The sequence below is a fragment of the Strix aluco genome, chromosome Z (assembly GCF_031877795.1).
Source record: "Strix aluco isolate bStrAlu1 chromosome Z, bStrAlu1.hap1, whole genome shotgun sequence".
Lineage (NCBI taxonomy): Eukaryota > Metazoa > Chordata > Aves > Strigiformes > Strigidae > Strix > Strix aluco.
In genome coordinates this window covers 26861451-26884542 of record NC_133971.1, presented here as the reverse complement: position 1 = coordinate 26884542, position 23092 = coordinate 26861451, and the positions used below count along the sequence as shown (strand labels likewise).

The 23092-nt window shown below is 37.6% G+C and overlaps 1 protein-coding gene across 2 annotated transcripts in view; it reads right to left on the bottom strand.

The window, feature by feature from the left end:
- The window catches only part of CERT1 (ceramide transporter 1), a 75430-nt gene that overhangs the window by 38811 nt on the left and 13527 nt on the right, over positions 1–23092 (bottom strand). For both annotated transcript variants that reach the window (XM_074811663.1, XM_074811664.1), the window contains exon 3: positions 15246–15362. In XM_074811663.1, coding sequence (XP_074667764.1) covers positions 15246–15362 — 117 coding nt within the window. The remainder of the gene's footprint in view (positions 1–15245; positions 15363–23092) is intronic.

Genomic DNA, 23092 nt, shown 5'->3' with positions numbered 1-23092 from the left:
AAGGAGTTTTATGTACCAGCCGGATGAACAGGCACAGGATTTCATGTACAGACTATGCATTAAGCAGGTTCTAACCAAACTAGTTTTCCCTGTATGCATATGCACTTCGAGAATCATCAGAAGAAACAGAGTTCTAGTTAAACCCTTCCAAACCCATAAAAAGTCATGCAGTAGTGATACAGAGACATTTAATTTGAAGTGTTACCTACTCTACTCATAACACCTAAGTTTAAAAGCAGGCTTACTTCAGAGTTTGTAGAACTGTTTTATCCAATGCAACTTTCAGAAAGCTAATATTTGATTATTAAAATATTATTTGACATAACACATATCAGTAAAAATATTAAATTCAACTTAATCTGCCAGTACAAAACCACCTCCCACACTATCATTATTCATTGATACAAAAAGAAACAGACTGTTTTTATTTGCCGAAAGCCAACACCCTCTGTGCAAGACAATAGGAAAAACAACTTCAAGCACAGGACCTACCCTGTCCTTGAAGGAAAACCTGGGAACTGGTGGAAAAACAGCTCACAAAAGGCTGCTCTAGTGCACCAGAAGCAAGCAAACCAAAGTATCTAGGCTCTATAATGCTCAGGACTTTGAAGATAAGTGTTATCACCAGTTCTATAAATAATACTGTTGGCCATCATTAGGTTGTACATCAAGCTGGGGGTCACCTTTATTGTTTCTACTGCTTTCCAGAGAGGTAAAAAAGTATGAAGAAGATAAAGAATGCCAGTGCAATGCTGGGTAGCAACACAAAAACCTCCCTGCAATAAGCATCAGTATTACTTATTAGTACCACCGATAAACAGTTTAGTAGCCTATTCTAATTCAATCTTCTAGAAATTAAACTGCTTTGTTTCATGACAGCACCACTGCGTTTTGTACAAGCTCTAGAAGGACTTTCTGCAAGAACTTGTGCCTTAACTGTACACTGTTATTTGAAAAGTCCAGGCAACTGCAGAAACACATTCAATATGCACATCCTCAGAATAAGTTTTGTAGACTCAGATTCTCTACATACTGCTGAAGTCTAATCCCATTGCTGGTTCCCTTACAGCAGTATACACCTGAAAAATTCATCATGAGAAAGCCACCCACGTGTTAAGAGTTCACAAGTTGCTCAAAAGATTTATGTTATTGCCTGCAGACACCGGAGTGCATGTATGAGTGACATAAGACTTAAGGAGTATGGCCATATTCTTGCTGTTACCTCCTTTAAATTCCAACACATTAAAAGCTGACTTCACTCCATTGGTAAGTGAGGGGAGGAAGATGCCCACCTGATGGTAGGCAAGGCATTCCCTGCCTATTCTGCATGGCAGTGACAAAATGCATCTTCTGGCACCAGATCTTCATATTCTGACAGATCTGCATATAGTCCAGTTCAGGCATGACAAAGTAGCAGCCATAAAAATAGCAGAAAAGTGAAGCTATTGTGTCTACATCCAAAAGTACTCCAGACGCAAAGCTGCCCACAGTCTAGGAGAGTAAACAAAAACTGCAGACTGCCTATGTATCACGGGGCTTTAAAAATATAAGATCTTTCTTGAAGCATTTTATATTGAGACACTATAAATCAATGAGGCTGTCAGAAAACCTTTCCAGCCAGGTGACACACAAGTTCTGCTTCTAATTGCAGCCTCAGGTCACATATTGCAGACTTCCTTTTCATATGACCAAACACATAATGGATCATGTTTTTACTTCAGGCACATCACCTGTCTACTCACATGGATACTCCAAGATGAGAGTCTATGATGACTGGTACTGTCAGCTGACCTCTCCTGATCTGTTAAAGACATACATCTAGAAGACATGATGGCCTCTTTTCAGGAATTAAAACACAAACCAGCCCAGTAAATCTCTGAATATCAATAAGATACACTTGTGGAAACCTTAAGTCCTATGTGTTGTTTGATCAGATTATGGGAAGTGTAGTGTGCATAGCTGCTGTTGCTTATCTTTTCACTTTCTTTTTACATTTCAAAATGGCAGGTTTACCCAGATTTCCTCAAACCTACTAATACCACCAAACACATTAAATAGGTATTTTATTTTCTGCTTAACCTCATTTAGCATATTTGAGGGCAGGTGGAAACAAGGATGTAAATAAGGAGAAGCTGCATCTTTGAATAGTGCAAGAATAAAGCAAAACTTCAAGGAGGCAGACTGTAACCAGATCTTTTATTTACAAAGTCTGAAAACTAGCAAGTTGAGGCAATAAAACTTCACTTTGTTAAAAAAGGATCTTTCAAGACAGGAATGAGGAATGCTTTTGCTGCAAAGTAGAAAATATTATGACATGAGCAAGGAAGAATTGAACTGCTACATAAGAAATGTGGTTTTATCAAAGAATCAGAATGACTAGGTTGCAAGATATCTCTAGTACCACCTTCTGCTCAGAGCATGTCCAATTAGATACTCAGGCCTCCACCCCATAAGGATGCATTCTTCAGAGACTTATAATATCTATTTTCAAAGCCAAAGAGATTGTTATGAAACATAACTGGAACACACAGGCAAAGAAAGATTGGGCTGACCAAAGTGAAACAATCTGCATTCTTTATAATCAATCAAGTGTGTTGGGCTGGAATGGATTGAAAGCTTTAGTCCAGCTTTAAACAGTCTTAACTGTAACTACTTATTAATAAAGCTTCAACTTACAGCTGCTGTTCAAACATGGGCCCAAGAGTGGCAAAAGGCTGCCAAGACAGACAAAGAACTCTTTTTTTCTGCCCTGAAAGGGAAGTTTCAACAGTTTGGAACTGACAGCATTTAGGTTTGCTGCAGCATATGCTTGTAGGGTCAACTGAAACTGCTGATTCACTGGCTTTCCCCTGAAGTCTTTCAGGAAATACAGTTTCCAGCAATAAGTACACTTAGCAAATTTAGTAACATTGTGACAAGCAGTATCACATGTATTCCCGCTGATAACTGTGCTGAAATAAGGGAATGCATAAGACATACCCAAGCTTAGTTTTCTTCCTTGAAAGAGGATATTTGATGCAATTTTAAAGAAAGAGACTTTTGTTATTTCCAGTGAAGGACTAATAACTTGAGGATTCTATCTAATCTTCCCCTGAAAGCATGGCTTCTCTATAACATCTACAAGTTTCACTAGCAGCATCATAATCTACATCAGGACAACTAGTTCTTATCAGCTGAACAACCTCAGTTATATTTGCTGGCTTAAACCAGTAATTTTAAGATAATACGCAAATCCCCACAAGTTATTTCAGCTTACTGGGGGCAGAGGGGAAAACTTAGACACCCCTCTCTTTATTGCCACCCCTCCCCATTTTCTGATGCCTGTGTACCAATCAATATAGGACAACATTTAAATACTAGCAGCTAAATATTAAACCTTTCCCCCCCCCCCCATTTAAAATAGGTATGCTCAAGACACCAGAATTTCAATTCCTCTGGAGTAAATCCATTCACTTAGATGACACTAAAGTGATAGCAAATGCATATTTTCAAGCATTAACTGTTTTCAGAGAGACAAAAGGATCTTTTTGCTGTTCTACCATAGAAATTATGTTAGAAGAATTACCTTAAGAGCTTCCAATAACAGCAAGTGGACATTAAATTGAGGAAGCAGAAGATGCCTCAAGTCTTGTGTTTTTACAACAACTTCCCCCAGCTCTTCAGAATCACAGTAGGTCCTGCAGATACTCTCTTTTTCATAAGGGGAACAAAGGGATGGTGGTAGTGATATGTATGTGTCTGCCTCTCAAAAGAACCAAGAAGTTACCTCTGTTGAATGTTACTGAACATGTATCATTGTTACTTTTGCACCCCACCCATGTGGCTGAGCAGCATCTACTCCCTATGGCTAGGGTGTAACTCTGGTCTGTTAGTACAACTCAATGAGTTTCACTGTAATGAAAGCTCACTGAAGAAAAAACACCCCTTACAGTCTTTTTAGAAAAAAAAAAAAAAGACTGCATTTGGTAAATGGAGGCACACAGAGCATCCAAGATTTTTCCGTTAAACTGTTAATGCACAGTACTGTTTGAGCTGATGAGTAATAATTCTCTGCAAGGAATAATCTACTCTGCAAGTGTCAACTTTTAACTGTTTAATCACTCACTACTTCCCCATAGCAGCTCTGTATTTTCTGTTCTTGATACCAAGAGCTCACCCTGATTCAAAGGGGCATTTACCACCAAAGTCAAGCTTGACACAGGCCTCCCTCAATGAACAATACTGATTTTGGGGAGACCATGCAAAACCATGCTGCCACTCTGCCAGAGAGAGCTCAACTCCTAGAACTAGTTTATCATGTCTGTCAGTTACAAACATTGACATTCCCCTTGTTTCTATAAATGAAAATATAGATCTCAAAATGATCTATCACAGTTGTTTTCACAAAGTGAATTAATAACAACTTTGCGTTTACTACTAGAAGCCCATTTGTTTATAGAAATAAGACTGGTTATTTACTGCACAGCCAGCTGCATGTTTAGTCTGGTAGCTTAGTTCCTGTCACCTCAAGACTCATCATTAAACTTGGCACCACATTTACTTTAGCCATGTACATCACCCTTCATTAAACAGCATTACAAAAATATTGACTGACATACTCTTAACAGCTTAGCAGCAGTGTCACAAGCCTTTCATGCTATTTGATACCGAGTTAACACTTCTCAAAGTGTTTTCTTTCACATGGTATTGCACTCATAAGGCAATGCTCTGCTCATTTGCATTTTGGCCTATGATCTTCAAGCATTCTTCAGCTGTTTCAGAACACCCTGGTTCATCGGTCTGGCTATGCAGTGATCAAAAGGTTACTTTAACTTTCATGTGCATTAAGTCAATTCATATATTTAGCTACTTTAAGGGAAAGATAAGAGTAAACCATCTTAACTAAGTTCACTACTGTTTGGGGGCAGGGGTTTGAGGGAAGGAGAGTTCAAGACCTCTCTACTAAGGTTATGAAGACTACCTGTTAATACTCTGACTAGATGAAGAAAAATTTTAATTAGGAACATATGGCAGACAGTGATCACAGCTTTCATGGATAAAAAGATTTAAGATTATCTTAAGTGCATGTATGTACACAGCTTAAGACTCAGATAAGCAGTTCCCAACAGAACAACAAGCAAGCTCAGCTATCAACCAAGATACTGCTAAATGATCTAGCCTTTCTTTACCCAGCCAGCCTCCGTACTTTACAAAGTACAAAAAGAAACACAATCACTTAAGAAACTGAACCCAACCCAAGCAGCACAAAGAATTATTTCTGGAAAGAAACCAAAACCGAAGAAAGCAGAGCTGGAAAGACTGAAGTTGATAGAGTAGCAAGAACTTAACACTTATGTAACACTGGAGAAAAATGAAGTTCAAGGTTTACTTGGTTATAGGAAATATTGTACTGCACAAGTACAGAACAGGTAACAATCTGCAGGCAGTTCTAGAGATGAATCAGATTTAGTGGTTCTCAAGCTAAGTAAAAAAAAAATCATGGTGTTGCAAAACAAGGTAGTCTACAAGACCCACAAAGTAATCCTACATTCTATACAACATCTGTAGGATCCTCAGTAGGAGTACCGAGGATCCTACAATTTTGGTGCTGTACCTCAAAGAAAGATGAGGACTGAATTTGGAAAAGCCATACAAGGTATCAAGAGTTCACATGAACAACAATTGAGGAATGGGGAGTTGTTCTATCTAACAGAAAAAGACAAGAAATCTTAAGTGTTGCAAAGATGAAGGGAATGATCTTCTCTCCAGACCGACTGTGAGCAAAACTGCTCTATAAAGGGAAGCTCAGATTCAATGAGGATGGCAAGAAGAAATCCCTTTAACAGCAAAAACAGGCTAAAATCATTCTATGATCCCTCACTGTTACAACATTTGTTAAACTTGCAATGAAACATGGCATCTAATAAGGATGACTAGTTAGTATTAGGGGAAGAATTAGCATTGACTTTATGACTCTTCCTTTGGGAGGGCTCTTGAGTTTATTTCTCCTCTGATACCTACACTAGTCAGATGTCACCAAAGAGCAAAAAGGAAAAAGCCAGTGTTACCCTGAACAAGAGGCCTTGTTCAGAGTTGCTTAAAGTTCATGTGCTTGGTATCCATTGGAAAGAATGTATTGTTTACCAGGGAATTGTAGGCCACACAACTGTTTCTCATCACACCCAAGGACACACATAGTACATATTACTGCCCATACAAATGTTTCTCAAATACAAGAACAGATTGGATGCATCAGCTAGGTCAGTCTGTTCTACACACCATCAATAATAATTAGTAAGGAACTTCTAATCAGGTGCTACCATCCTTGAAGAAGAGAAACATCCTGGAATATGGAAGCTTGTTAAAATTGTTAAACATAGATCAGTTTAATTAGAGATTAGAGTATTCTTTGGAAGAACTATCCTTGTTATAATAGTAAAAATCATATCCACACTTTCAAAGACCCCTGTTCAAATAAAGACCCTCACCCTTTGAGCTTGTATGGAAAATTCAAAACCCACTAACTTTAAATTGGAGTGAGCATGTTACTAACCAGTGAGTGATAGAGGTAATAAGTAACTAACCCATAAACATAATAGGAAATACATAATCATGTAGTTTGGAGCATATAAATACTATGAAGTTCTTTTGTATGGTGTGCTTGATTTGTGGATGTTTTGCACCTAGCACCATGTGCAGAATAAAGCAGTATCTCCTCTCTAAACCAATCTTGGTTTTGAGAGTCTTTGCTTTAGGTAACACCAAGCATTCACACTTAAAGCACTAATGAACTTGAAAAGCTAGACAAGGTGGTTGGACTTGAGACAGCTATATCCTTCTGTGCATTTCCCACTTTAATCTGAGATTCAGGCCACAATCCAAAATAAGCTTATTTAACTTTCTGACCTACAGAGTTCAGAAGACTATGCCTGGACTTATTTTCTTGTTTAGTTATCAGGGAGTATTTTTGCAAACACTTCAAATACAGCTTTGAAAGGAGATGTCAAATGTGAATACACAAGAACCTAAGTTACATATTTTGTGTCAATGTACAACAGTGACAGAACAGCAATAAGAGCAGATCCAAGTTCCTGCATAAGCCTGAACAACAGTTTATGGTTTTCTAGTTACAATGTTTTTGCAACACCTTTAAGCATATGTCTCTACCACTCATCAGCAACTTGCCTACACATTTAAGTCTGGTAAACAGGTAACAACTTTTTACAGCTTAACAAAGACACCTGAATGCTGTTCTCCTGCCTCCTCTCAGGCAACCTGCACTACTGCAAGTCAGTGCCTCACAACACCACAGTGAGAGTGGGGCACTAGCTTCTGAAGCAATATGTGATATGAAAAGAGTATTCTATACAATCCAAAGTGTCAGCATCAAACAAGAAAATTTAGACTTTGTTGATGTTCTGAAGAGCATCAGACAACACAAGGCAACCCAAATCAATTTGACAGGGAACAACAGCTGACACTAAGACTACTTTAAGAAAGTGGTTCCACTTGGTCCACTGATATCAACAGAGGGAAAAGGAGGCATCATCATCACTATTCTACAATCCTCACTATGAACTTGAGAAATAAAACCAAAGTCAAACAGTATTTACCTACTCCCATACCTCCTGTGCTTTCCTTCATCTGCACTGTTGCTTCCACTTAAACCAGACTTATTTGTGAATGGGTACAGAGGGAAGTAGGGACAGAGGAACTGGTGTTAGGATTAAATGCCAAAAAAATGAACAGATTAGGGAGCCACGTTTTTTCCTTTTCAGACCTCAGCAACCACTGCTGAAGAAGCAAATAAATAAAAAAATAATAAACCACACATTACTGAAACACCTAAACTCCAGGAGAATAGATGGAAAAATGGCAACAGACACTACTCCTGTTGCTCCCTCTCCTGTATGACACAGCTTGAAGTACACTACTGGAAAGTTTTAATTTTATAATCATCAACAAGACTGTATTTATAATTAATATTCACTCATCAACATTAGAACAGATACCATTTCCTAGAAATACCTGACAGTGCCTAGTTGTCAGCAATATAGTACACTGTTACCAAAAATGTCAGATTTATAAAGGTCATAACATCAGTGTAGACTTCTGAAGACCATCTGCAGTGTTTTGTCATGCACTTAAACATAGCCCACGCAAACAAACTACTTATTTCAGCAGCTCCACAAAGATCTGCCAGAAAATAGGAAAATTAGATTTAAAGTACAAAACCATTTACTGATGCCAGAAACTTATACTTTTCATTTAATTTCTACTCAAAAAGTTTGTTACATCAGTATGCTGAATCAAAATGTTTCTATAGCATTCCTACTCTGCATATACTTTCCCTCTTCATTCTGAATTATCTTGCTAATATTAATTTCAGTCCTGACATGCAACAGATTTGAAATAATTTATTTGCATGTCTTTACTGGCATTGTCAGTAAATTAGTTCAATTTTAGGGCAGGATTAGGGGTGCAGAAAAGGAGAAAATTACCCTGTCATTCACAGAATGTTATAGTTCTTCTCACAATTGCTGAAAGCCTGTGAAAAAGTTACTAATGTAGTAGCCTCCTACACTCTCCCCCTTTCCTGTCGGTAAACTGAGCTAGTCTATCTTTCACAAATTAAAACTATGATACTGGTTTCTGACCAGATTAACTGGTCAGAAAAATTTTTGCTCTGGCATCTATTGCTAATAAAATAGTAGTATGAGAAAGTTACATCCACTAGCATTTTTTCAGTGTTTTCTTTCCACAGCTAACTAAAATTAATCTCATAGATCAATATTTACATTCAGTATTCAAACAAAAGCTTAACTAAGTATTGTTAATGTGAAATTTCTTAAGGTAAGTATTAGGTTGAAGGAATGGGTAGATGCTCTTGGGTCTCAGTCTGAAGGTGCAGCATTCCAATTACTGAACAAAACACTGGGAATTGAGATATCTGGGTGTTTATCATCAGGTTGGAAGTGAAATTCAGGGTTTCCTCAGAGTTTGAAAAAACTTACTCCTGCATAACCTCGTATACTTGAGTTCGTTAGAGAAGAAACAAAGCAGAAGGTCAAGTTTAAGAAGTAATTTAATATTTTACTTCAGTATTTCACCTGATGTCCCTCATCCTGTTTATCCAGAAGCTGATTTGCATTACCAACAGATTTAAGCAATCTGACACTAACTCAATCTTTTAATTGGAACAACTAGAACAGTTTGAGGGGGCTACTTTAAGAGTACTCTGAGTTATTTAATTGTATTTAAGATGCTTCTCAAGTGCACAACATTATGGTGCTGTTTTAAGCCACAGGGAGTTTTGCTTTTGTATAGTGCTGCACTCAGACTAGCAAAAGCCCACCTCTACCCTTTGCTCTCTCCTCAGACACCTACCTGGCTGTCTTTTCTGCTTCAACATCACAATTACTGTTACCAGTAATATTTTTTCAATGCACATTCAGCAATTCCTTTAGCACAGTATACTGACAAGAGAAAACAGAACATGCAGATGACTTTAAGGGTGAAATTAATTTTTCTTAATACTTTGTGCATAAGGTAACTGTTAAATGTTTAGGTTATGTGGAAAAAACACCCCATGTGGTTAACAAACATTTTGGGAAAGTTTCAAGCTGACAAAGTTTTTGGTTTGGTTTGGTTTTTTCCATGACAATATTCTAAAGTGCCCTTAACTGCAATCAAAATTATGCTATTTAAAGTTTGCTCTGCAGCTTTATAAATTAATTTATGAACTAGGATCCACATTCAGAAAATAATCTCAAAACTAAAAGTCCCAGTTTTGGTTTACCTGTTTGCAAATGTATCAGTGTCTAAAGGAAGTGAATCAACTGTTTTAATACTTATGCTTAAATTTGGCTGTACTAGCCTGCCAAATCCAGCTTTTTGGTTTTTCACCATCTTAACTAGATCTGTACTTAAACCATGCAAACAACTGGAATGTGAAGCATCTTACTAAGTGTGAGAATTGATAATTTTTAAGTTGCAGTACATTAAGAATTTAACAAAATTAGAATTACTTACAAGCTAAATTATCTTTGTCCCCCTGAGGCTGCCATGCTCCCTCCCCCAAACTTATATGGGGAAAAAAATTGCTAGAGGAGACATTTTATGAGTTTTAGTCTTCCCAATGTTTCTGTATAACCCTCTTCTAAGTAGCTGACAACTTCTCTTCCAGTGTCTAACAGTAAAAACAGCAGTCACTCCTTCAACGTAGTGACTTGATGCCTTCCACAGCCAGACTTCGGAATTCATGACTCCTGTTCTAGATACATACCTTATATATCATCACTTCAAAATTAAGAAGGGAACCTACCTACTCCTTACATGCCAAAACTTGTTGGATATCTAGATAGCCCTCTGGAGAATGACCTTTTCCTGTTTGACACACCACAGAGAGGTATTGTAAGAAGTTCATCAAGACTTAAAACAGTATTTCAGTCTGATAAACACAAGATTTTGAAAATCCAGGACTTAAAACACTATAAATTTAATTTTGCTGAAGAGTCAAAGTCAATGATGAACACGTGCAGAATCTGTGTGGAAAAAATGAAGACTAAGATGGAACAAAAATGGGACAACCCTGAGCTGATGCAGAGTTTCTCATGAAACATTAATTTCTAAACAAATCAACCCAGGTGTTAGATTAACATTACAAGAAATCATTATCTGGATCTCAGAAATTCAAGTTAATTTGCTCAAAGTAAGTTTATTTATCCAGATGGTTCTTACTGCAAACAGCAATTCACTCCCCTCATCTATACCTTTTCTAAGTAATGCAAGTTTGTAAGTTAACATATCAACTCTACAGAGTAGAGGGTAAAGAATGAAAACTTGGGATAAATTTAGTATGTCTAAAGAAACATTTTTCCATTTCAGTGAAAAAGTAAACCTTGTTTATGGATACTCCATAGCACACATTTTTTTTATTTGTTAGAAGTTACATGCTGCAGGAGTCCATGTTCTTTACAGGTAAACACAGACATTTTCCCTACAGCACAGAACTAACACCACTTAAGCCGATTTCTCTAATCTTAGGTTAGAAATTCCATACTCCATTTTCAAACCACAGTAGAGACTGGGAATCAGTCCTTCTATTTATTATTTAGTAAGAAAGCAACTTTTTAAAAGCATCATCAACACCTTGGTGCTCATGCACCATCAATGTTTTTACACCTGAGAAAAGTGGAAACCTAGTCTGGTCTTGAGTTCAACAATATACACTGCCATAAGATCCATCTAAGAAAAGGTCATCAGTCATCCTAGACCTGACTGTCTCAGAGACCAGAGAAGCTTCCTAATGATACACACCCCTACAACCAGATATTTTACAGATAAATATCTGTTCAGTACATTTAATGAAACATTGAAGTAGAAGAGAGGACTCCTGGTTACACAGGAACTATTTCCTCATTTGCCTTGCTGATGGTCTTCTCAGTGTTCTAGATTTTTCCCTTCTCCAGTTCAGAGATTAATAAACCTTTTAGAAGCTGTACCCAAAACATTTAATCTAGTGAGTATTTAGGAACCTCAATAGAAGAAAAGGCTAATACAATGATTAAAAAAGAGCAGCAAATTCTAACAGTTTTTATGCTTGAACATTAGATGTTTTACATTTCTCAGCTACCAGCTACTCATTGGTGTTGCTAAGCAGAAAGTTTTTCTAAGTCTGCTCATACCAAAATTTAATATAAAATTAGTTTAAATCAGTGTTCTCTCTGTTTGGAGCACAATGAAACACAGTCACAAAGTTTCAGTCCATCTTTCCTACTCTAAAGATAAACAACCTTGTGACATGCTGCAGTAAGTCTCACAAACATACTTTTGTTAGCAAATAGCTTAAGCAGCCTACCAGAACTACCTACCCACTCACTGAGCAACAAAGAGCTTCAAAAACAAAAAAAGTATTTTATATAGCAGGAGACTCAATTTAATAAAAATGACTGCTTAGTAAAGGAAGTAATTTCCTCTCTCAACTTTATTCACATTATTACATGTCCGTTCAAGAACCTAGTTCTCAAACAAAAACAATTCTTATCTGGTAACAAAAAAACTTGTCAAGGAACTTTGGCTTGAGTTTTGGTAACCTGACCAGGAAAGTTCCTTCAGAAAGATTTCAGAGTAAGCAGACAAAAATCTGAACTTATCCCTGAAATGGGATATTTTGCTCCAAAAGCCCATCTTCTTCTACTATCAAGTGCTTAAATATAAAACTTCCACAAGAACTGAAGAAAAATTAAAGGATGAGTGAAAAGTTGCTTAAAATTAAAGATCACTGAAGTATTGTTCATACAAATTCAAATGAAAAATGGGATTAACTTCCGGACTTCAATAAAATCTATTTTTCAGATCCTACCAGTCTTACTAAGAAGCAGTACATTTTTCCTACAAAGTTCTGTATAAATTAGAGGATACAGCACTAACCACTCAATTTTGAAAATATAGAAATAAGACATTTAGAGACGCATTCTTTAAGAAATGTTAACAATAACCAGACTGAAAACTGGATTTGGACATTTCGGCTTTGTGTTTAATTACATCAAACACCTAATTATGTGCATGTAGTACTTCTCCAAGGCTTCTGGTGGTAAGATTCCTATGTATTTTAGTAGGAACATTTAGTAGGAACAGATGCACCTACCTCCATACCTACAACATTCATCACACAAAACTGCTACTGTATTATGAAGACAATAGAATATTGCACCGGAAAAAAATGATAGTAAATCCTCATTTTCTCAAATTTAATTACATTATTTTATCTTGAGTCTGAGCTATTGTTACAAGACAGCATTATCTTTTGCTGTTTCCTTGCCTTGTCTTGATCATGGTATTTAGTTGCATACTAGAAGGAGAATGCTTTTAAATAATGTATTGCTTTAATATATTAAATAGTTTGATGGTTTGTTTAGAAGTGAGGTGCCATAATATTTCCCTCTCCATTTAAGAATGGGAACAACTGCTATTTGTCTTGAATACTGTAAACACTAGAGTAAAACTCAGTATGCAAGAAACTGAAAAATGTCGAATAGCCATGAAACAGCAAACTACACATACTGAAAAAGCCAGAATCAGAACAGTCAAGTCCAGTGTTATCACACTAGGACAGCAAGATGCAAACTGAACTATTTCTTGTCAGATCAGCATATACAGAATTTTATTTCCACTTCCTACTTGCAGACACACTGTTCTTCGGTTTATATAACATTCCAAAACACATGACTCACTTTCTTGTAGCAATAAGCAGGAAGATAACATTAATAAAATACTGAAAAAAGCACTCGTTACCCCTATCCCAATACTAAGTAAATACTGAAAAAAATGGGTCGTGGAATTATCCAAGAAACCTCTCATTCCACTCCTTAAATGTGAAGACAGAGATCCAGTATAATTTATTATCTTTTTTTAAAAGAACTACCAAATTCTTGCAAAACATGAATGTTTAAGCTGTCTAAAAAATCAGTATTATAAGAAGCTTTTTTTTTTTGAAGTGGAAAAACTGCATAATTAATCAGGCTTCTTCACAAAGTGAGGTCACTTTTGGAATGCTAGAATTCCAAATGCCTCTCAACACTCATTAACAATCTGAAAAGGAGGTTGAGTAAGATGACTTAAGGTTACCAGTAATACCACACAGAAAAAGAAAAGCAAATAGGTACCTCATGGCAGGGTCTTGGCAGTAATACAGGAAAAGACAATTCAGTGTTGATAAATACAAGCGGGTTTTTTTGTAAATTACACAAAAACAATTACAAATTTACACATACAATGGCAAACTCTAAATTACTACTCAATACTTCAATATTATAAATAGACAGTTCCATAAAATTGTCAGCTCTGAACTCAGCAGGTGTTAAGGACAGCCTTAAAAGAGGGAAAAGAACAGCATGAAAAAGACTTCCCTTTGCGGTTGTGCAGAGTAGAGTTTAAGACAGGATTTGTGGTTTTTCCTCATTCATTCCTGCATGGTAGCATGCAATGACCCAGCCTACATTTCTGTTTGTGCAGACTTCAGATTAAATTGCATGTCACCAGCTAAATAATTCACGAAACCTAGTCTGAATTTTAGCCCACGATTATCAAGTTCTATGTCCCCACAACCCCATACCTGAAGACCCCCACACCTGTAAAACAGTTTTTGAAATGCCAGATCTATGGATGTGTAATCCAGTAACTTGTTCAGTGTATCCTCTTGAGACATTTCTCTCAGGTATTGCAATAGAAACAAACGGCAGTACTTTTGTCTCAAGAATACTCCATGGTTAACTTGGCATTTTTTCCACTAGACTACAAAAGAAAAATCCTGGTTTGCAACTTAATTTTGTATGCTTTAATGTTACCTCTGTAACAAAGTGAAGGCAAAATGCCAAGATATAAATGGACTAATATTCTAATTGATATTTTTTTTCTTCAGAGAACAATTATCAAAAGGCCAGCACTTTAAATTTAAGAGCATGTACTGCTTATTGTAAGGATTGCCCAATAAAAGGCAATAATTACACATAGTACTTATACAAGGAATACTTCAAGAAGCTCAAGGTAAAAATACATAGCTACTTAGATACCTATTTTAATTTGTATTCCTCTAATACCTGTATAACCCAGATGCAGAATTTGCATTGTGCTAGCTGGTGTAGTTAAAACTCAACATCTTGGGGCAGTGCCTGTCTTGTACCTGAAAGCATAATGGATGTTTTGCATGCTACTTTAAAATACCTGACCTGCAAGCCCTTTAGGTAAAACAACATTAACTGATTTCATTTGAAGACAATGAATAGATCAGGAAAGCTGAACCAAAATGCTGATGAAGAGTAGGGTCTTAAAAGACAAGGAGACAAAAGCCAGTAATCTGATGCAGTAAAAGCAGCCAAATGATGAAAGAAAGGAGCCTAAAACCAGAATGATAACCTAAGAGAACTGACTCTAAGACGAACAAGTTTAACATCTAGGACAGATAAGAAACAATTCAATAATCAGTGAGAGAGGATGAACAAAACCATTAAAAAGTCACTCAAACATATTGCAAGCTTTTTCTTTTTCAAGCTAGAGACCTCAAGAAATGTTCATAGTTCTCTAAATCATCTATGAAGAACAAGCAAATCAATTCTTTAAAACATATGGAACAGACAGCTTCAATCTTGCAGCTTCTGTCTGTCAAATACCTTGAGTACTTTAATGACTGTACAGGGAAGCTTACAACTTTCCGCAAGCACCACCCGATCTGATAAGAGACTGAGAAAGTCAGAAAAGACACATACCTTGTGTTGTTCTATTGCATCTACCCACTGTTGTCTGTGGTCTGGGTCCTGAGCTCGGAGGTACCAAACACTATCGTTTACGCTAATGTCAAATCTGCATTCGTCAAAGTCATGGGGCTGTGACAGAAAAGAGTGTAAGAGTAGCTAAAATTAGCAACATGATCAATACCTCAGAATATTTAGACACTCTAACACAGTGTAATTAGAAAACCTGCTCTATATTGTCTTAAATTCATCCTAGATTCTAAACTGGTTTATGTAGCTATCTCAAATAATGAACATGCACTCTCATAACAAAAAAAAAATCAGTCTTCTGAAACAGAAAAGCCTGTTTAATACATTCTTATTAAATAAAATTGTCACAAAAAAGTTCCACACAAACATTGACCAAAACTTCATACTTTGATACAAATTATTTAGCAAATTAACTACTGGACACAGCCAGGAAGATATCTCTATATGTATGGGTTTTTTAATTTCAAAAAAGGAAAAAAAAATATGGTTATTGATATCAGTATTGATTTTAAATGGAAGGAGCACATACATCATAGCAAAAAGCGCCAGGACAGAACCATAAAAGCAGACTACAGCAAAATGACAAGGAAGAGCAGGAACTAAAACTGGCACCCTCTGCCTCAACTATTTTCACCAGGTAAGACACAATTGTCCAGATAACAGAGCAACATGCAATCCTTTCCAGTATCACCACTCAAATGCATCTAACTTTCAGTTCACATGCCTTAAACACTAAAAAGCTTTTACTGGCATTTCAATGAAGCTGGTAAGGAAAGTACAGGGAACAACACAACTATCTAATCTGCCCTCTGCCCCTGACACATCAGTTCAAAGATATTCCTTAGCAAATATCCAACTGAGCACAACATCCCCCCCACCCCGAACTATTCTTAAAGAAACATAACACAGGTGTAACTGAATACCTTTTTGAATTTGAATACAAAGAAAAGTTACACATGCAAATAACCATATGAAGCTATCAGACTCTAAGGTTAAGGCAAATGATGTGATCTGAAGGACCATAAATATTAATACCAGACTCTAAAGACAAAGTCTACACATTAGTAACATCCTTTACAGTACAAGAACTACTCTGAATACATTCATTTTGCAGACAACTAAAGCACTGTGGATCACTCATGAAACACTCTACAACAGAAAACCTAGAAGCGAGTCTCATTTGTTGTCATGCACAACAGCCCAGTGTCAGTGATTCAGTCCTTCAAAGGATCTGGAAATCAGATGCTATTTACACATAATACAGATTCTTTCTTATTTAAATATACTTAGGAGGAAGAAAAGCAGAACAAAACCCAAACTACCAAATAAAAAATGAGCTAGTAAGAGTTTAACAAAAGTACATAAAACTTCGCTTTTTCTTTTTTTTTTTTTAAGCTTCACATTTGATCAAGTATCTGAACCTAAGCTGAATTTAAAGAAATTTAAATTTCCCACAGAAAAAAACCCAGCAACTGACAAAACTGACAATCAAGTAAAACATATACAGCTACTAAACACCTGACCATCTCAACTTAATTCAATTCAAACAGCTTTCAAAACTGGTTCTATACACTGCTTTGCCCTCACTGAACCACACAACATGGGGATAGAAGGGACATGTGGTGGGTTGACCCCAGCTGGATGCCAGGTGTCACCAAAGCTGCCCTATCACTCCCCCTCCTCAACAGGACAAGGGAGAGAAAATGTAACAAAAGGCTCATGGGTCAAGATAAGGACAGGGAGATCACTCAGCAATTACCATCACAGACAAAACAGACTTGTCTTGGGGAAATTAATTTACTGCCAGTCTAAATCAGAGTACAATAATGACAAGTAAGAACAAAACTAAAAGCACCTTCCTCTCACCCCTCCCTTCCTCCTGGGCTCAATTTCAGTCCCAGTTTTCTCTACCTTCTGCCCCTGAGCAGTACTGGGGGATGGGGAATGCAGGTTGCAGTCAGTCCATCACACATTGTCTCTGCCTCTCCTTCCTCCTCACACTCTTCCCGCGCTCCAGCATGGGGGACCCTCCCATGGGAGGCAGACCTCCACAAACTCCCACATGAGTCCTTCCCACAGGCTGCAGTTCAAGAACTGCTCCAGCATGGGTCCCTTCCACAGGGTGCAGTCCTTCAGGAAGAGGCTGTTCCAGTGTGGGTCCCCCAAGGGGGTCACAAGTACTGCCAGAAAACCTGCTCCAGCATGGGCTCCTCTCCACAGGGCCAGAGGTCCTGCCAGAAGTCTGCTCCAGCACTGGCTTCCCACACAGTCACGGCTTCCTTAGGGCATATCCACCTGCTCCGGTGTGGGGTCCTCCACAGGCTGCAGCTGGATATCTGCTCCACCTTGGATCTCCACAGGCACAGCCTGCCTCACCATGGTCTTCACCACGGGCTGCAGGGGAATCTCTGCTCCACCACCTGGAGCACCTCCTCCCCCTCCTTCTTCACTGACCTTGGTGTCTGCAGAGTTGTTTCTCTCACATATTCTCCCAGCTGCTGTGCAGCAATTTTTGGCCTTTCTTAAATATGTTATCCATAGCTCAGCTTTGGCCACCAGCAGGTCTGTCATGATGCCAGGAAGAATTGTCTCTGTCAGATATGGGGGCAGCTTCTGTCATCTTCTCACAGAAGCCACCTCTGTAGCCTCCCTGCTAACAAAACCTTGCCACATAAACCCAATACAGGACATCCAGTCTTCTAGTCTAGGCCCCTTCTCTTCAAACTACGTTTGCTACATTATTACTACTATATGTAAGAAGATGTTCATCTGCTTTAGGTAGCAAAACTGCCACATCACTGTCAGACTTATATGCCTGTTCCCAGCCACCCGTCTGCCAGGCCCTGCTTTAGCCATGTGGTGGAGGACATGCATCTACAATAATCAAAGACTGTCCAAAAAAAATTACACAAAAAGCCAGTGTACAAGAATCAGCTATCAAAGTTTTTCCTGCTGTGATAGCATTCCTCTGCCTGGTCTCTCTCTGAAGCCCTTTGGGAGGAGTGAAAAGCAACCATGCTATGCAGTCAGAAAGACTTGCCAAAATTAATCTTAAAAGCCTGCAGTACTACTGATTCCACACTTCCATACACAACTTACTCCACTACACAACTATTTTTGCTTTCCCCCTCACCTCCATCTGTAACCTAAACATCTTCTAATGTGATTTAAGACCATCACTTCTCTTCCCTTTACAAAGGCAGGTTTACATATTCCCTTTCTTTGCATAGTAACTGTTAATATATTTGAAAATCTATGCCTCATTGCTAAGACAGGGAAGGGAAATGTTTTCTTGAGGTCTATCTAAAACCTTTAAACACTTTTCTGGGCCATTCACTGCATGCACACTTCTGCACTACCTATAGTTAATAGGCCAGGCCATCTAAACATCAGGTCTAGGATTATACACTGTGCACTTCCATGTTACCAAAAAGCCAGCTGATCAGGTGGTCCTGTTAGAGAAGTTGCTTAAAGATAAGAAATATCCACTAACAAGGCTAAATACTGCTTCAAAATGAAGTTAGGCAAGTAATACATGATGTGTTTTTGACAGATGCATGTTACCTATTTACCATCTTGTAGTACTTACTAATTGCCCATTTTCCATATTTTTTGGCAACTGAAATCAGACCCATCATTTCCCCACCCTTTCTCCTCTTTTTTTTTTTTAAAGACAGGCTCCACCATCAGAATCCTGTATTAACTGAGCATGAAAGGCAAGTTATCTAATATGCATTTTACCAAGAGCAAATAAAACACTAGAATCACATGTGACCTGTTCTTAACACAGGACAAGAAGTTCTTGTTGATTAACCCTCTTCTCAACCAGGAAGGAGTTCACATTTCATCTTCACTGATAACTTGGCAGACTTCAGTATGTAATTTTTCAGTATCATCTGTTAACATTCTCCTCCCCACTGAGCTATGGACAAACTTCCTTAGTTTCCCTCTTGCTATAAATGCTTTTATTGTTTTCTGTGGCTGCATCTAGCAGAGACCACAAAGCGTTATTCACCGCTTTTCAGGTCTGTCCTTTATTCTAACATCCTCAGACTAGTTTAAGCCTCTCCTCACACTTGCTGGAAGTTTTTCCATTTCTCTTCCTTTCACTTTCTTCCTGTAGATCTCTAATCATTTCATTTAGATCTCATTTTCTCTGAAATTCACTGTTTCTAGCCTACTGTTCACTTTCCTCCTTATGTTGAGAAGTGATTATAAAGTGGCACAGTTCTTAGCCAGCCACCTGACAAGACACTGGAAGATAAATAGGGATTTTCAGCTGTAACAAGTTAAGGACCCGTGCTGAGGCCAGGGTATGTCCTACTGCCCTTTCACAACCAATATAAGGTGAGAAAAAGGAATGTTTTAGTCATGCAGGGAAGCAGGAAGCAAGTAGGAGTTCACTGTCTACCCTCAGGATCTAAAGCACACTACAGAATTTCAGCTGCTTTTTCCTAACACCTCCATTCTGCAACAGCCTCAAGCAGCACAAATACATAAATTGAGAGGGCACTGGGGAACAAAACCCAGACTGACATGACACTGTGAATGGGAGCACCTAAAAACCTTTACAGCATTTTCAAAGGTGAATTGCACACACTTTAAGAGTCTGTGGCAGAGGCAGGCTGTGCACACACCAAGGGCTCCTTCTAGAGCCAGCATTTAAAAAAAACCCTAAACAGCTAAATCATAATTCTATGAAAGAATATGCTGCAAGAAATAGGGCTCCAGCATCCCCAAACACCCATTCTGTATGCCTCCTAAGCTTTGTTCTGAGGTACCTGCAAAGAACCCTGCCAAAATAAAGGCAAATGCAAGTATTTAAGCATCCCAGATATTTCTGTATAAAGCCAACTGATACTAGCTCTTAAATTCTAAAGAAGCAAGAACAGTTTACATGAAGAAACATTTACTTGGCTACAGTTACTGAGGAAGTCCATAGCCAGGCTCAGGTCTCATGAGTCATAGCTGACTGCATTGCCACAAAATCCTTCCTGCTATACAGCTCTCAAGCCTGAGGTATTCATGTAACAAGCTTCAGAGCAGGATCTGCTTTAAAAATTACTGGTTCAAGTCCTTAAGACAAATCACACAGGGAAGCTTAAGTGTTTTTCTTTACTTCATAACCTTCAGGAGTACTCCATGGGAAAAAAAGTAAGCACTTGAACGAAGAAACTTTTTTTGATCTCACTACTCTAAATATCATTTCTTCTTTTTCCTACAAAGGAAAGTCAGGGCAATTCACAGTAAATCTAACTCAAGCCTGCACATCACAACTATTAAAGTGTGCTTGTGCTGCTATTCCCACTTACCTATGGTGAACTTATTCTAAAATTTTGAAGGTTTTTCATAATAAGAAAATACTGAGCAGGGCACTAGGACTCAAGACAAATAGTAAAGGCCTACAGATAATGAGAACTACCACTCTTTAGTTCTCTGACACGAATGTTACTAGCATAAATGTGACAGAGGCTGTTAGCCCAGCCTATCTAGTACAGTTATTAACAAGACCATATATTGCTATGAAGATAACTGCAGTCTACAAATACACCAGCATTATATACTGTAATAACATTAACTGAGTGAAGACAAGCATTGTACTTACCTAATTCAGCAATGCAAAGCTATTTATCACTGAAGCTTTGACACGGAAGTTTTTTGGGTTTTTTTGTGATGCCAGAAAGTAATTTTTTTCCATACAAGATTAAGAAAAATTTAGTACAGCTACACATTGATTTTGCCGACAGCTGAATGTGAAAACCCATTCAATTGCTGAATACAATTATTGAATTTCTAAATTCCAGTCATTTAAGTCAGATTCTGTAAAACCTCTAACGCTAATTCTGATTCATCCTACTAGACCACATTATTTACTCTTCTGTGGACTGAAGTTAACACAGCAATGAAATCTTGTAAGATAACTATATTCATAAAATGTAATTTTACAGTGAAGTTAAATACTAAGTACTACCTGTTTTATTCCCTCTAACAAAACAATAGCAAAATCATGAGAAATCGTTGCTTTACAAAAGGCATTTCGTGAAGTGATGCATTTTGGTTGACTCAGGTTTTACAAAGTTCTCTTAAGGGAAAAAGCTTAAATGATCTGAATTCCTCTGATGATCAGTTACCCTTTAATCATTAACAAAGACTTCAGTGGTAGTTATAAGCTGAAACACAAAACCTGATGTTTCTTCCCCCTTCTCTTACTGCAGCTCAAAGCAAGCTTACAGAACTCATTTTTTTCCATGTAAGCTTGAGGATGGTGTCAGTCAAAAGGTACTTAACTGAAAACTGAGAAAATTAAAGTTTTGTAATCAAAATGAAAGTTTTTCTTAAAAAATGGCATAAACTTATGTGTCATATCAGAATATCTAAAGCTACTCAACACGCTAATTCTCAGCTTTAAAAAAAAAAAAGCCATATATAATAGAACTGACTTAAGTTTATTCTTCCTATGTAAAGTGCTTTGCATATATTCCACTGATGCAAGTGCTGTAACCCACGCTTACAGATTTAAAAAATATTTTTTTTTTTCCAAGTAGTAAGTATATAGGGACAAACCACCCCAAGATCATTTCTTTTTCACTTCATGCATTTCGTCCCTTGCTTCATCTGATGGGACAGTACCAGAATACACTTTGTAACCCTGATGTCTATCTGCAAGCATCTTCACATTCACAAGCCTGATAAAGATATCAGTCTCCACTAATTGCACCTTAAATACCTCTTATAAAAGTGGACATGAAGAGTTATATCCTGTAAAGTGAGATGCAAGCCATGCTATCCTAACTAATGTTTGCCAGCTCAACAGACCTGAATACACAATCTTTTTCTATGTGAACAGTGTCAGCTTTCCTACAATGCAAGGCACAATTTATCCACTGGTTTGTGGATTAGTTTTTCCACCATCCCCATGGAATTCAGGAAAAAGTGTTCCTCCTGCACCATTCTGCAACTTCCTGAAATCCTCCAGTTACACGGTACCTGAACAAACTACAACTTCCTCTACAAAAAAAGATGTTCAGAGCAGTTACCACAAATCTACAGATCTGCCTGTATGTTCTCACAGGTCATTCAATAGGTTCTGGATCTGGATGTATTCACTCAAATGCCAAATACTCCTCTATCTTCTCTAGTTTCCAACAGGAAATCCAGAAGATCATTCCAGAACAATATGTATTGGACAAGAAAGGATAGAAGGCCACAAGCAATTACCAGAATATGCTAAATTGCATCTATAACATGGTATTGCTTTTGAAACAGACAGAAGTTCAAAAGAGGACTGTGTTCACGTATAAGCAAGATAACTGCCTCACAACAGGAGACAGCAAACTGGGCAATGGGAGAGGTGTGTATTTGATAATTTAGGAAGCAATAGACAAAAACACTATTGTGTTAAACAGAGAAAGCATAACATATGAAGAGCTATAAAAATATGATGCTGAGGACCTTAAGATGTAGCTTATCTGATGCAATAGAAAAAGGGGAAATCAGTGAAAGCAGTGTCATGTAACAGGTAACAAGATCAAATAAAAAAATCTCACCATTTTCAGTAAGCAGCATGTATCAAAATAAGAAAAACACTGCAGTTATTGAGAAGTGAAGCTAACAGCAAAGTGTGTATTTTGACTGTGAGAGCAAATTAAAAAAGAACCTATCTGATGCCAGGAAGGAAAAGTTATATGAACACTTTCTATATGTACTTATGTTGAGGTGCTAACAAAAACTGAAAGATAGAAAGTTTACTTCCAGATTCACGCTGTATTACTGAAGAAATTAATTTTAAAAGTACACATCAAAACTGCATTTCAGCTTCCATGTAAAACCAG